At 41.2% G+C, this 13,480-nt stretch overlaps 2 protein-coding genes across 2 annotated transcripts in view; one reads left to right on the plus strand and one right to left on the minus strand.

Annotated features, from left to right (window-relative positions):
• Positions 1-5,109, plus strand: part of spock2 (SPARC (osteonectin), cwcv and kazal like domains proteoglycan 2) — a 67,347-nt gene extending 62,238 nt beyond the window's left edge. Inside the window, exons 9-10 of the mRNA XM_079559967.1 lie at positions 2,546-2,677; positions 4,529-5,109. Of these exons, the coding sequence (XP_079416093.1) occupies positions 2,546-2,677; positions 4,529-4,665 (269 nt within the window). The 3' untranslated portion in view covers positions 4,666-5,109. The remainder of the gene's footprint in view (positions 1-2,545; positions 2,678-4,528) is intronic.
• A 5,125-nt stretch (positions 5,110-10,234) lies between these two features.
• tysnd1 (trypsin like peroxisomal matrix peptidase 1) lies at positions 10,235-13,275 on the minus strand. The gene is made up of 4 exons (XM_079560213.1): positions 11,955-13,275; positions 11,733-11,875; positions 11,005-11,193; positions 10,235-10,766 (listed from the first exon to the last, which is right to left on the minus strand). Exons 1-4 carry the CDS (start codon positions 13,022-13,024, stop codon positions 10,564-10,566), a joined length of 1,605 nt encoding a protein of 534 aa, XP_079416339.1. The 5' UTR covers positions 13,025-13,275; the 3' UTR covers positions 10,235-10,563.
• Between the last annotated feature and the right edge of the window lie 205 nt (positions 13,276-13,480).

Raw genomic sequence — 13,480 nt, forward strand, 5'->3', positions numbered from 1 at the left:
AGTTTTTAGGGATGGCTGACAGAACTCTGAGTCAGGCTTCTCCAAGGACACAGTGCAGAGGGACAGACAGTGAGGGAGAGAGAGCAGGAGAGGGGCAGTGTGCCAGGACCATGATGTGCCTTTGAAAAGATTGTCACTTCTGACGCTTCTGTTACGGGCTAAGGCGAGCTCGTTTCACTTCCATTTGCAATAATGTAGAAAGAGCTTGTAAGTGTATGACGTCAGGACAGAGGCCCATGCATTTTTAAAGAGGGCGATGCTGAGAAGAGTGACCTGGTGAATACTGCAGTACCTATGCTGTAGTTTGCCTGAATTACACTGGCCATGGTTCTTCTGTATCAAAGCTAAAACATATATTCATTTCAATGTTTTGTTTGCCTTGTTTGGTTTTCCTAAATTGTATTGGCATTCGTTCACTTAAAAAAAAGTCACTGTTTTTGTGGCATGTTCTTAAAGGCACACTGCCTAGAATTTATTTTATGATAGATCATTTCATCATTGGAAAAATACCTCATAAATGTTTAGACAAACATGTGCTTTTGCTGTGAGCGGCTCAGCTCTCCTAAGACATGACTGTGTCTTTACCGGGAGTGGGTGCGTCTCCAGCTCTTCTTCATGGAGATGTGACTAAAGTCAGTAGAATTTGAGATAAAAATAGGCTAGGTCCTCATCCAAATCCATTCTTTGATTATTCCCTGCAGTGATCGTATTTTTCTGTGTCGAGCTGGTCAATAGGAGCATGTTTTGCACTAATGGCAACAGTATAGTCCAAAATGTTACGGAGTGTCCCTTTAATTTGCCAACAACCAACGACTTCAAGCAAAACTAGTTCATTTAAATCTTGAAATGTAACCCAAATAATAAAATGTAATTATATGGAGATGAAAAATGTGTTAAAACATCATATAATTTTGACGGGGCAATTCTGAATGTACTTTTATTTACACACAATGACCAGAAGCGGTCACCAAACCAACTGAGCACACTTGGTGTTTATTATAATTCTTGTGAAATTGAAAACTTTCCAATCTCCCTGTAATGATTAGCTCACGCCGTTATACAGCAACCGCTATATGTTGACTTATTACTTACTCGCCCCCACTAACCACACAACAGCTTTATATTCATGGGATACGGAATGGGCTGCCTATATGCAAGCATTACATTTCCACTTAGCTCAGTGAGATGAGGCAGGATGCTGTTTATCCGCTTTGACTATGCTACCACTAGTTTCTTTCTTTCCGATTGTGGGAGGGAAAATGCCTTACATTGCAAACATTCATGGTTTTATGTGATGTTGCAGATTAGTTTTTCTGTGTATGTGAGATAAATGATAAAAGCAATGGACAGAAATGACAGAGCTTTCAATATTTTATTGCCATTTACTGATAAAACTAATCAGATTAATCGCAACATATTAATTGAAATAATAATTGTTGTCTGGAATATACATAAGGTTTTATCACTCAGACAGTAACTTCAGGAAGTGTGTAAATGTAGTATTTCGAGGACAAACCTAATTTGTCTGTAAGTATTCCATGACCCAAGGTGGGTAGAGTAGGGAAAATATTTACACTTATTTAAGAGTAAAAAAGTACGTAGAGAAAATTTTACTTCTGTGAGTAGTGAGGAACAGTCTGAGCGTAAAGATCTGATTTATATTTCAGTAGTGACATAAATCATGAGAAACAAAAAATGAAATAATGTGAAAGTTATAATATACCTAAAAAAGAATTTGCTGTGCAGAATTATGTAAACAAAATCATATATTTCACACGTCAAAATGAAGATTTGTCACTGAAATATTACTCACAGTGGCAAGTTCCCATTTTTTTGTACTGTAAGAGTACAGATATTACTAAAGTGGAAGTAAAAAGTACTATATGGGAATGAAATACCTTGCAAAAGTACAGTTATTTCAAAAGGATGCTTAAGTACATGTACTTGAGTAAATGTAACTGAGTACTGTCCACCTCTGCCAAAGACACTCACTTTAGCTTCATGTGGTTAAAATAAATTCATTTATTATCAAAATATCTGTACGTTGCAGCCTTGTCCTTGGGAAAGATGCTTAACACACCTATGGAATGGAAGCTTAAAGTGAGCACACCCTGATGGTAATCTGCAACTACAGGAAACGTCTGGTTGAAGTTATTGCTACTATTGAATCCAAGGGTGTACTCACTTATTCCTCGCTGTCCTGTGAATGTTTACATGTTATGGCCAATAAAAAATATGATGACACGTAATTGTTTGGGTGGTATCAGTTAAAGCAGACACTGTTTAATAATTTTTGTGATTTAAAAAACAAGAAATACTCCCTTTTTCCCTTTAAGTGCTTCACACAGTTTAAGGGGATTTGTACTTTCACGCCAGACACGGTGGCATAATGCTATAATGAATGTGTTTGAATAGGTGAATTGTAATGTGCTCTAACGAAAATAATCCATGGAGTTGGTCCTCATTCAGTAATGTATTGTGTTTTTAAAATATTCTCTTCTGTCGCCCCTTTCTCCCTTTTTCTTTGTGTTCCCCTCCATGTCAGGTCGATTTATCCCTAGCTGCGATGAAGACGGCTACTACAGGAAGCAACAGTGCGACAGGGGAGAGTGCTGGTGCGTGGACGGCGAGGGAGGAGAGGTGGCCGGCTCCAGGATTCGTGGCAAGCCAGACTGCAGTAAGTCCCTTATATATGTACCGCATATATACTGTATGGGCTGTGTCACAAATCAAATCCCAACACAAATGCTCGGTGTAGGGGAGAATATTAATATTAAAATGCCCGCCGCCAGGTTTGCCCCACTTCACCGTAGCTCTTTGCCTATATTGGACACAAGGCAGGCTTTATGTACGAGCATTACTCACTGCGGGGGGACTGGTGGCACATTCATGCGTCCGGAGTCATTTGCATTCTGAGGCGCGGGCCTGTCGCGAGCAGAAAAGTCTTCCCAGATAAATGAGAGCTGGTGGTGACGGAACCTGTGATAAGAATGGATCCCCTGGCAAGGTTTAGGAACAGCTATTAGAACAAGACAATGTCAGACGCACGCCCCCCTTTAGCTGCTAGACCGAGCATCAAATGGGATATGTGCGTGTTGTTATGGCCATGCGATTTGTTTAGGGTGAAGCCGTTAGCGGTGGCTGTAAAGTTTGCATATTGGATGTGGTTATGGGATTAATGTCAGGCGCTGTTCTTCACATCATTATTTACACAGGCTTGGATCAGAGTTTTGACATTCAGAAATTGAGGTCTATTGCATAGTAAATGATCTCTTAAAACAACCCCTAATAAGAATAAAACATTTACAACACGTTAGATATAGCATATATATAGCATTGCTTTATTGGTATTAGACCATTTTTATGACTAAATAAGGAACCCAACACCTTCAACACAGCAAATATTAGCTATAAAGAGGCACAGGTTATACCTCTTTATTAATATTATTACTGAATATTTTGTAAACCTGAAGCTAAAGGTTTGCCAGGTGATGTGGATTAAACCAAGAGGCAATAAAACTTCACATATGAGAGATTAACCTCTTAACCCCCACCTGAACCGAGCACATACCCAAATCTTCTTGAAAAAAGCGTCAAAAGAGTTGCAAAAAATGAGACAAAAACAAGGATGAAAATGCAACAAAAGAGTGACAACAACGTGACAAATAAAGCCACGAAAGGGAAACAAAAAAGTGACAAAAACTGAAAATGTCAAAACTGTGGCAAAGCGAGGAAAAAGATCCATTTAGATCAGATTTGTAGGTCCTAGCTTTCAAATGTGGCGTTACACTGGCCTATAGGTTGAAGCGGTTAAGACCGGCAAGACAAATTTTATTTTTATTTTTGAGGCGCCTTATCACTGTTTCCCTAACCTTTTTTGTGTGTCTTACGCCTTGGGCTATTTTATCTTAATTGCCCCACTATCGTGAGGGTGTTGCTCATTTTTTAATAAGTGATCAAAGCAATGATGTGTTGTCTTTTACTTTTACTCTTTACTCCAAAACATCTTCTTAAACAACTTTCCTAATAAAATGCAAACACTGTTCAGTTTCTGCTTCGTAGATGTGAAATCATTCCCTTGCTATGTGCTTGCAATACGTACCCCCTGCGGTTCCTGTACCCCTGGTTAGTAAACACTGACAGATATTCCGCATGTACCTCATGGCTATCAATAATGCAAAGAATAACGCCTGGACAAATGTTATTGCCTTGGCCGAAGCAGTTTGGTGTCTTATATTGGTATCTTGCGTTGGCAAAATGGTTTTGTTAAACCTCAAAACAGATAAATCGCTCCTGGTGTTGAAAGTGACATCGAAAACACGACAAAAGAAAAATTCCAGTAATGCTGCTTGAAATTGATTTCAGCAATCCCAGTTCTCAGTGAACCGTCAGAGCTGATGGGAGCCCTCTATGAGCTGAAATGAAGCGAATTTATTGCAATATATAAGATGACCCCCTGGTGGCTAATCCCATCACCCTGCTCTACTCCACCCATCCACCTTTCTCTCTCTCTCTCTTTCCCCCGCAGATGATGAAATGACATATTCGGGCGATTTCGGCAGCGGGGTCGGCTGGGAGGACGAGGAGGAGAAGGAGACCGCCGAGGAGGCCGAGGAGGAAGAGGGAGAGGTGGGCGAGGTCGACGACGGAGGGTACATCTGGTAGAGCCGTCAACGTCCAAAACTTCCCCCCAAAATCTTACAGGAGCATTACTACGGTTCCAAACACACACACCAACAATCTGAAGCTCTCAGATCAACGGGAGGCAAGAGGAGTGGGGTGCACGAGTTAGGAGGAGGCGTATTGTAACGTACTGGGAGTGTTTCATGTAAAAGAATGTTTTAAATCGGGGATAGGGGACGGGGAAAATATCACTGTTTTAGACATTACTGGCTCTGCATCGACGTGCATTGAGTTTTGTCCATCATACTTGTGAATATTTGTTCTATTCTGTATGTCTTATTATATGACGCAGTTTTAGCTGATGCGTAATGTTTAAAGCGGGTGCTTGCAAAACATATGGGTGCGTTTCGACGGTGTAAATCGTAAGTTTAAAGTTTGCCTTCAGATGACTCAAAATTCTATTGTATAAACTGCCTGACCAAAAAAAAAACAATAGGTTAGAATCTCCCATTGGATACTGCTTGTCCCAAAAGAGGTAATATAATACCAGGTTATTCCAAGATGACAATGCTAAATTGGATTAGGGAGCATGAGATACAGTATCGTACAGCCATGCGAGACTATAACCTATTTCCATAGATAAATCCAGCTGCTTTTGTCAGTGCAGTGATTCCCAACCTTAAAGATACATTATGGAACTTTGCATGCGGAAAAAAACTTTATATTTCCGCGTAATTTACATTTTTTAGACCCAATGGCTGCATGAGTGGTCAGGGTGGCGCCTTTACTTTCCATCACGACGGCCTCTACAACGCTCTAGGATCAATTGTTTTGCAGGTTTTCTGGTGAGAGGTCCCGACAGAAGCGAAAACCAACCAGAAACTCTAAAAACTATTGATCCTGGAGCCGCTGTAACGGAAAGTAAAGGCGTCGTGCTAACCACTCATACAGCCGCTGGGTCACTGAAAAGTCAAATAACCAATAATGAAAACTTTTTTTCTTCACATTAAAAGTTCCATAATGCACCTTTAAGGTCGGGATCCCAAAGTTTTACGAGGATTCCCTTAAGCTTCATCAAAAGACGTCCAAATTATGGTGATGATATATAGAAACTACGGTATTTTAATGTATTATATATTGATTATTGTTCTTGGGAATATTTATGAATAAAATAAAGATAAATGACTAAAATGAAGTAGATTGCCATATTGGAAAAGGGTGTATGAGGCGCTGAGAGAAAAACAAAAGTTGGGAATCACTAACTAATTTGTGACTGCAATGCATGAACAAAGGTTACGAAATATATTTGCATTTTTCAAATTTGGGCCCAATAAAAGTTTGGAAAACCGAGCTTTTGAGTACAAGCCCAGACAGTTATACATAGATTGATAAATGGTAATAGGTTCGTGAAAAAAAGCACCCTTTGAAGACACCATTTTCATGCCATACGCTTGGGCTCATATGTGACGGTATTGCTGTCTCATCTCGCTCACACCTCACTCTTAGCTTGTATATACTGTGTGCCGAAAAGACAGACTGTCGCCTGTTAAGCCTCGTTACGCTCGGAAAGATTAGCAGAAACGCGCCGGCTCGGTTGACAACTGTAACATCGTGTCATATTGTGGATCAATTATTGTGTTTATTACAAAAAAGAAATAAAAGGATCTTGTCTATGTGGCTCCAAAGGCCACCGTACGTTGACGTCTGGGCGTATTGATTCCTAGGGCATGATGGCTGGAGGGAGAAGACGCACATACATTATCATTAAGGGGACCGAGACAGCGCCGGGTGAAATTAGTTTTGTGCAGCAGGTGAATATATTTGGGATGAAACAATATTGGCGCACCATGGAATTGCCCGAGTGTGTTACCATGAGGTCAGTCAGAGAAGCCCCTCAAACTGACAGCCCTCAATGGATTTTCTTTAGTTTGCGAACTCACAAATCTTGCGACAATCCATCTTGCTGTGGAAAGAAACCAAATCCTGGAGTAGTCTTTTGGCTTTTCACTCAAATGAACGCAGTTGAGAAACCCAGCTTTTACGATTTATTCAGCCTTTCTCTCACTGGTCAAGGATGTGGCCTAGTCTCCATTAGGCTGCGTGATAAGGAATTTGGCACGTTGTAAAATCAGACACCTTTTTAAAACGGACTTTGAGACAAAAAGAATGGACTTCAATTTTCTCTCCTTTTGCCCTTGGCGAGATCAGTAAAATAGTCTCATACTGTACTGTCATACATAGCTGCATTCGCATTCACAAGCTAAGCTGAAACCGCACTGCAGCTTGTATTTTGCTCGAGTTCGACAAAATCCTAGATAACAAGTTTACCCCTGTATAGCATAGGCGGCACTACAGTCCCAGATTGAAGAAGTAGACTGGGGCAATGCATTGGAGACTTTCTGCAGCTCCCGAATGGGGCCAGTGAAAAGATAAACCGTGAACTACAAAAAACATCCACATGCTGTCTGGATCACAGTACATTTTCCACAAGTCGCAAGTTGTCGTTGCCTGAGCTGGTTGACCACATTTAGAAGAAATTAAAGACTAAAGCGCAAAACACCTAAAGTGATAGTCTGGAAGTTTAAATGTTTTACAAATTTTATAAATTGTAAAGAATCGACCAACTGGCTTTGCATTTTGATGAAAGGTAAGTCATCAAATATATATCATTTTTATAAAGGCCCTCCTTCCTGGATCTCAGCAACTAATCAGAGTCAAGTATCCTCCCGTGTTGACCAATGAGACGAGCTTTTCCAATGAACCAGCCTGTCAGGTCCAATCAGGAGGGGAGGGGGAGGAGCTTGATTGTTTATTTTTGGAAATTCTGTCTCATTTTGCAAACTAAGATGGGCCTTCTGGTTAAAGAGGGGAGGAATTTGATTGTTTACTTTCAAATTTCACTCTATCTCAAACTTACAGACTATCTCTTTAAATTTGTAGTCTCTGAACTCTCTGCTTGCGACAATCAAATGTTTGTTAATCATGTGGATTCATTATATGCATGTTTTGGCAGGAATCAATGACGGAATTAGCACAAAAGAGGCTGGAAATATATAGAAATGCTCTGATTTAGACTTTTTTCGACTATTTTTTACTTCTGTGTTAGCAATCGATACAGTTTTATGATCTGTAGCTTTCCAATACAGACAGGGCTGGGAAATACTTGGGGACCCCTTGAGTATGCTAGCTTTGAATCACACACACAGGCTCTTGCAGTTCCACTTTTTCAGTATTATTATTATTATAAACTGGTGTATTTCGCTGTCTTTAATCATGGCTTCAACACATTATATATAATAATCAATTGATATAAAAACAGTTTTTTGTTTGTTATTTTTATTTGTCTTAATCCAGCTCAAACTTTTTGTGGAATTTATGGTGGGTTCAGTGATCTACGGCGTTTTTGTAATTACCACTAGCAACACCGCGATATCAAGCTTTTCCATGCAAAATAGTTACTTGTGAGGCATCTCACATTGTATCTCCGCTCACGCTGGCCGTCCACAGCCCCAGAATAAGACAAGTACGCATTAAGATTAACAGACCTTTTAAGATTCACACCCAAATCAATATAATTTGTCGTCCATTTAACTCCCTACATCCGAGTGCTAAAGCGCGCGTTCATAAATCCAGGACAATAAAATACCCAAGCGTCCATTTTGGCTCCTCACGAGGCCCTATTTCCACAGCTCAATTGGCAGAAAATATAACTTACAGCGGTGAGAGGCCGGTTGTAATGAGATTCCCATAGAAATATTTCTCCTGGAGCGATACTTGTAAAAGAAAAAGAAAAAGAAAAAAAAACTATCCATTTTTTTGACGAAATAAGTAAGAATTGGAAGCTGCGTGTTACAGCCTGTGTGCTCATCCAGCCGGTCTTTTAAATTCTGACAGCTAACAATCTTTGCGGTTTCATATGTCTGTCATAATAGACGTCAGTAGAAGTAATATCTAGGTGAAATCTTTGCAATGGAGTCGGTCTGATTCACCCAAACAGATGTCGAAAAATGGGATACTGACAAGGCGTCTTCGAGCTATTACCCAATGGGACCAATCATTCGCGGCAACCTGTCATCGCATTATGCAAAGTATTCTCTGTGTTTAAAAAAGGGGGGAAACAAGACAGATGTATCTGAAAGAAGTACAGATGCTACGAAAATGATTGTTAACATGGAGCAATAGAGTTTGGGATTGAATGCTAGAAATTCAAGCTGTTAAGCCCAAAATCCACTGTCGGTAAGAGGCAACAGGGTGATATTAGCGGAATATCTCTATAACTGCTGGGGCCCTGGTAATAGGCCCTGCACACGTAATGTTTTTGGCTTGCCAGTGTAGGGTTGTTAGCTTTAAATTATGTTAGCCTTTAGCTTCAAGGCTAAAACCCTTTTATAGAGCTCCACAGTCCCACCCACTCCCGGTCACGTGGAGTGGGTGGGACTGTGGAGCTCTATTAACACGTTAGCCTCCTCCAGTGCAGTAGATATACTGCACTGGAGGAGGCTCCAGAGTAATATTTTTAACATGTTGTAATTATCAAACAGCTGCATTTTTTCTGCAACATAATGTACTGTTTAAATATTTATTTAATTTGATTTGCTAACTTACTCTCGATAGAAATCAAACACAGACAGGAAACAGCCATTACCCTAGAACGTTAGCATCGTGTTGCTATGCAGCATTCCGTGCACAGGGCTAATAAATATATAGCCCCAGAATACTTAAATGTGAACCCTAAATGTATTTGAAAAATATCCATTGGTTTGGCATTAATTTATAGGGACTATCCGAGGTTTGAAAATGTTAAAATTATGTATTTTCCTCCCCCTACATATTCCAACAATGTTCTATGGTGTAGAATGAGCCCAGACCTGTTCACCTCAACTGCCTCTAAAATCCTGCACTGTCACTCAAAAAGTTGTTACTTTGGGTCCGAAGTGCCGTCATGCTGGAGCTTAATATAGAAGCTGCAGTTACACGTATGACCTGAGGTGGCAGTAGTGAGTATAAAATGGCCAACTTGCATCTAGCCCCTCTAACATTTAATGACAACACAATCCTAATCTCAATAAGAAATTTATTTATTCACATTAATAGAAGGATACAACAGTAGCCTAATGGCAATTGGTAGAATAGCTTAGCACCAATAGTTAACAGTCAAAAGGCTATAAAGGTTTCTAACACATTTTTTTTTCACTGAGATTTTGCAGGTATTAGCAGAACGTTAGAAAGTCTCCCCGGAATAACACTGTTATGAATGTGGCGTGCTCATAAGAGGCACTTGTAACAATAATAGAATATAGTAGTGGGCTATAAAATTAAGCATTTTCTTTAATTTTTTTTCCTTATTCAATAAATTAGACTGTAAAGTGCTGAACAGAATTAAAAATTGAGTCACTCATAAAATGACATACATGATCAATACATAGACATTACAAGAATACATCAGTTACTATCCATTAGTTTTTATCATAATCTCATGGGCAAAAATTACAAAAAAAAACAATTACTTTACTTTACTTTATTAGTTATTGAGCATAGAGTGGCTCAGATAACTAAGAGGTCCCTTTATAACCAGAAGGTTGCAAAATGTTGTAATAGTGAAGTTGCTACATAAGACCAAGGTGTTATTATAATTAATGCGCTTTTAAATTAGAATAAAATGTGGTTGTTCCTATGCCTTTCTCCCCATAATCTTATGTAAGTACTGCTGATACCGAGTTCTAGTGCGATAACACAAAAAGCACTTTTTTCAAAAAAAGAAGATAAAATGCATATTATATTATTATATTGGTTGTTTAGGTACTCTCTCTATTCCTAAACAATCTGTGGTATTGGCATAAAAATCGGAACACCCCTATAATAAAATTTTGTATTAAATATTTACCCAAAAGCACTATAGGCTCTATAGGCAGATATCCTATATTTGGAACTATGACACACTTATAGTTTGCTGGACGGTATTTGTAGTCTCCACACTCTCCTGACGTCTTCGTTCACAGTGTCCAGCTCTTTGAAAACACTCACGTCCTCCGTTTGGTGAAACATCTCCAGGACCTTCTTGAACACAGACACTGGGACGCTGAAGTTCAGGTGGGGGTAGGTCACATTGGTTGCAAAGTCCTTGGTGTTGCTGGATACAATACCTGAAAGTAAAAGATTATTTTACGGCTCTTTGGAAGTTGAGACAAACCTTACAGCTTCCTGGCAATTGGGGAAAACTATTCATGAAAGGTTATTTGCCACCAATGGTTTTCAGTCGCCTATGAGAGCTCACAATGTCAAATTTTGTGTGCATTATCAACTTAACAAGGCATTGTCCATTATAGTTCTTTCTATGGTCAGTTTGTGCCCCCTGCTGGTTACACATGTGACATGTCTTACCCAGAAGCTCTCCAGAGTCTGGCCGCACAACAGCGCCCCCGCTGGTCCCTGCCTGTACTGCACATGTGGTCTGGAGCATGACAGGCTGCTGATCTTTGGTGCTGATGGATTTTGACAAGACTCCGGCGGTCAACGAAGGGCCACAGCTTCGACCCATTGCGCCATATCCCACCACCAGCACGGGCTCACCTAAGGGGAACAGACACAAGGAAATGCTTGTTGTCGTTTTGAGTTCTTTGATGTGCTTTAACTGTTTAATATACAGCAATTTCATTGTTTTTATTTTACTAAAGCATATAGTACGTATGTTTGGGTCATGTCATATTTGAATATTATACTGTGTCTTTAAGGATTTGTTTGTAAAATGTGCTGTGGAAATAAACTGGATTGGATCATTATGTATAAAAGGGGATTGTGTAGTTCTCCTGCAGCGATCCACGACGAGTTTTGGTTCACTGTCTTCATAAGACATCTGGGGTAGAGGTTCTCAACTAGTGGATCGACATTTTTAGTGGGCATTTGACAAAACTGTTCGTCATGTCAGTTTTTGAGAGTCAACAATGCTAAAATAGACAGAGCTTCTTGAGGAAATGCACAGTATTATTATAGACCATGATAGGGATAGTCAACACGTACAAAGTGTGTTTAAAGACACACAGTCCCATTTACTACAGAAACCGAAGGAATCAGGCGGTAGAGTGCGGTTTGTTTGCGACTGTCTATGCCACCAATGATCATGCCTGTATGAAAGCAATGGGACATCTGGGGCGCCGCTGCTTCGTCGACACTGTCCCTCAGCTTCACCACGGCCAGGTCATACGGCGAAGACTCCTGAGTGGAGAACAAGACGTCACCGCGAACGTCAGTGAATCTGGGATGAAAGAAACCACAAAAACTCTGTTATTTTTTGCCATCTTTAACTTTCAAAACACCACCAACCAAACCCTCACCTGTCTTTTCGATGAAACTTCAGCATCACCGTGGTCTTCCCGTTGACGACATGGCGGCAGGTAAGAGCCAGATGAGGGGTAACCAGCACACCTGACCCCCAATACTGCCCGCTGTCCACCAAACACACTGTTGGGTGATGCGCCAAACTACTTTCCTCCGCTGTGGTCGACATGCTTATATTCTTCTCCCTCAGCACCATATCTTGCAGCGGGTTTTCCGGCCTCGCACACTGAATTACATGTCGGAAGATCAGATGAACTGAGCAAACCAAGGAAAGCCCTATCCACTCGTTGGCCTTCCATCCAAATGGAGACACGACTAACCCTATGAGACGCACTTTCTCCCTACTTTCAAGCGCGAATAGGCCTCCCCCCTCTGTGCCAGGCAAGCAGCGCGCATCAGTAAGTATAATGGCGTTTCCCTGCCCGGTTAGATTGCTGATGATGCCCCTACTGAGCGTGCTGGTGAAGAGGTCCAAGCACAGGGAGCCGAAAGGGGTGCCACAGGCCACCACGGGGCAGCCTTTGACAATCGACGCGCTGTCCTGCCACGGGATGAGGTTGTCGTTGAGGGAGGGCAACCCTTTGGCTTTCAGTACGGCAAACCAGCTGAGAAACTGGGCGTCTTTGAACAACTCTTCTTCTTCATCTTCATCCCCGTAGAAGCGCCACTGGTGAGCCTCTGGGAAAACTGCCTGGAAAGCTTGCCTGAACTCCACGCAGTTGACCAACATGAGCAGATCGGCCGTAGTTTCACTTTGGGGGGTCCGATCGAGGCTGTTATTGCCATCGGCGGTGTTTACGTGCGCGCATTTGTTCGTGTCAAGTTGCGGGGAGAAGGTGACGCGGATTCTAAGCTTCTTACTAAATCGATGCGCCGACATAACTCGTCCGTTCGTGTTCAGAGACTTTTTGTTGGCGGTAAAGCGAGAGAAGGGGAGGCCGGCGCATATAATGGTGCCGGACTGTGGGTGCACGATGACACCGCTACAACTCACGGACTTTTTGGATGAAAAGGCTTTGGATAGGGTCACCACACAGCAGCACCGCTCCGCCTCGGGGAGATCCATGGCGAAAACTAGACAACAAGGCGACAGTGACCTAACTAACTTAACGGCACAAGTTACGTAAAGGTTTAGCGGGTTTAGGTCTTAAAATGCGCGGACATTTTTTGCTGAGTTAAAATAAAGTAGTTGTTATTACAGAGTACTGCATGTTCCCGGTGAAGAGTCCAACTTCCTGGTTGTGTAAGCGTTCGCGTCTGATTGGCTGTTTGCATGTGCACTTTGTCCAATCAGATTGTGAAGCCTCCGTCAGGGCACGAGCACGTTTGTTTTGTATCATTTGTACGGTTTAAAGGTTGTAGGATTGATTAACCCAGCACGTTTTCTCCTGTTCGGCTTTACCCAAATCTAAAAGCTTCTTTAAACAAGCGACAAAAACAGGCAACAAAAATGCGTCAATAAAGTGACGAAAAAGTAACAAAGTCGAGACAAAAAAGCAACAAAAACGCGAACAAGCGTCAA

Source organism: Gobius niger (assembly GCF_951799975.1).
Source record: "Gobius niger genome assembly, chromosome: 7".
In the NCBI taxonomy this organism is placed as follows: Eukaryota; Metazoa; Chordata; class Actinopteri; order Gobiiformes; family Gobiidae; genus Gobius; species Gobius niger.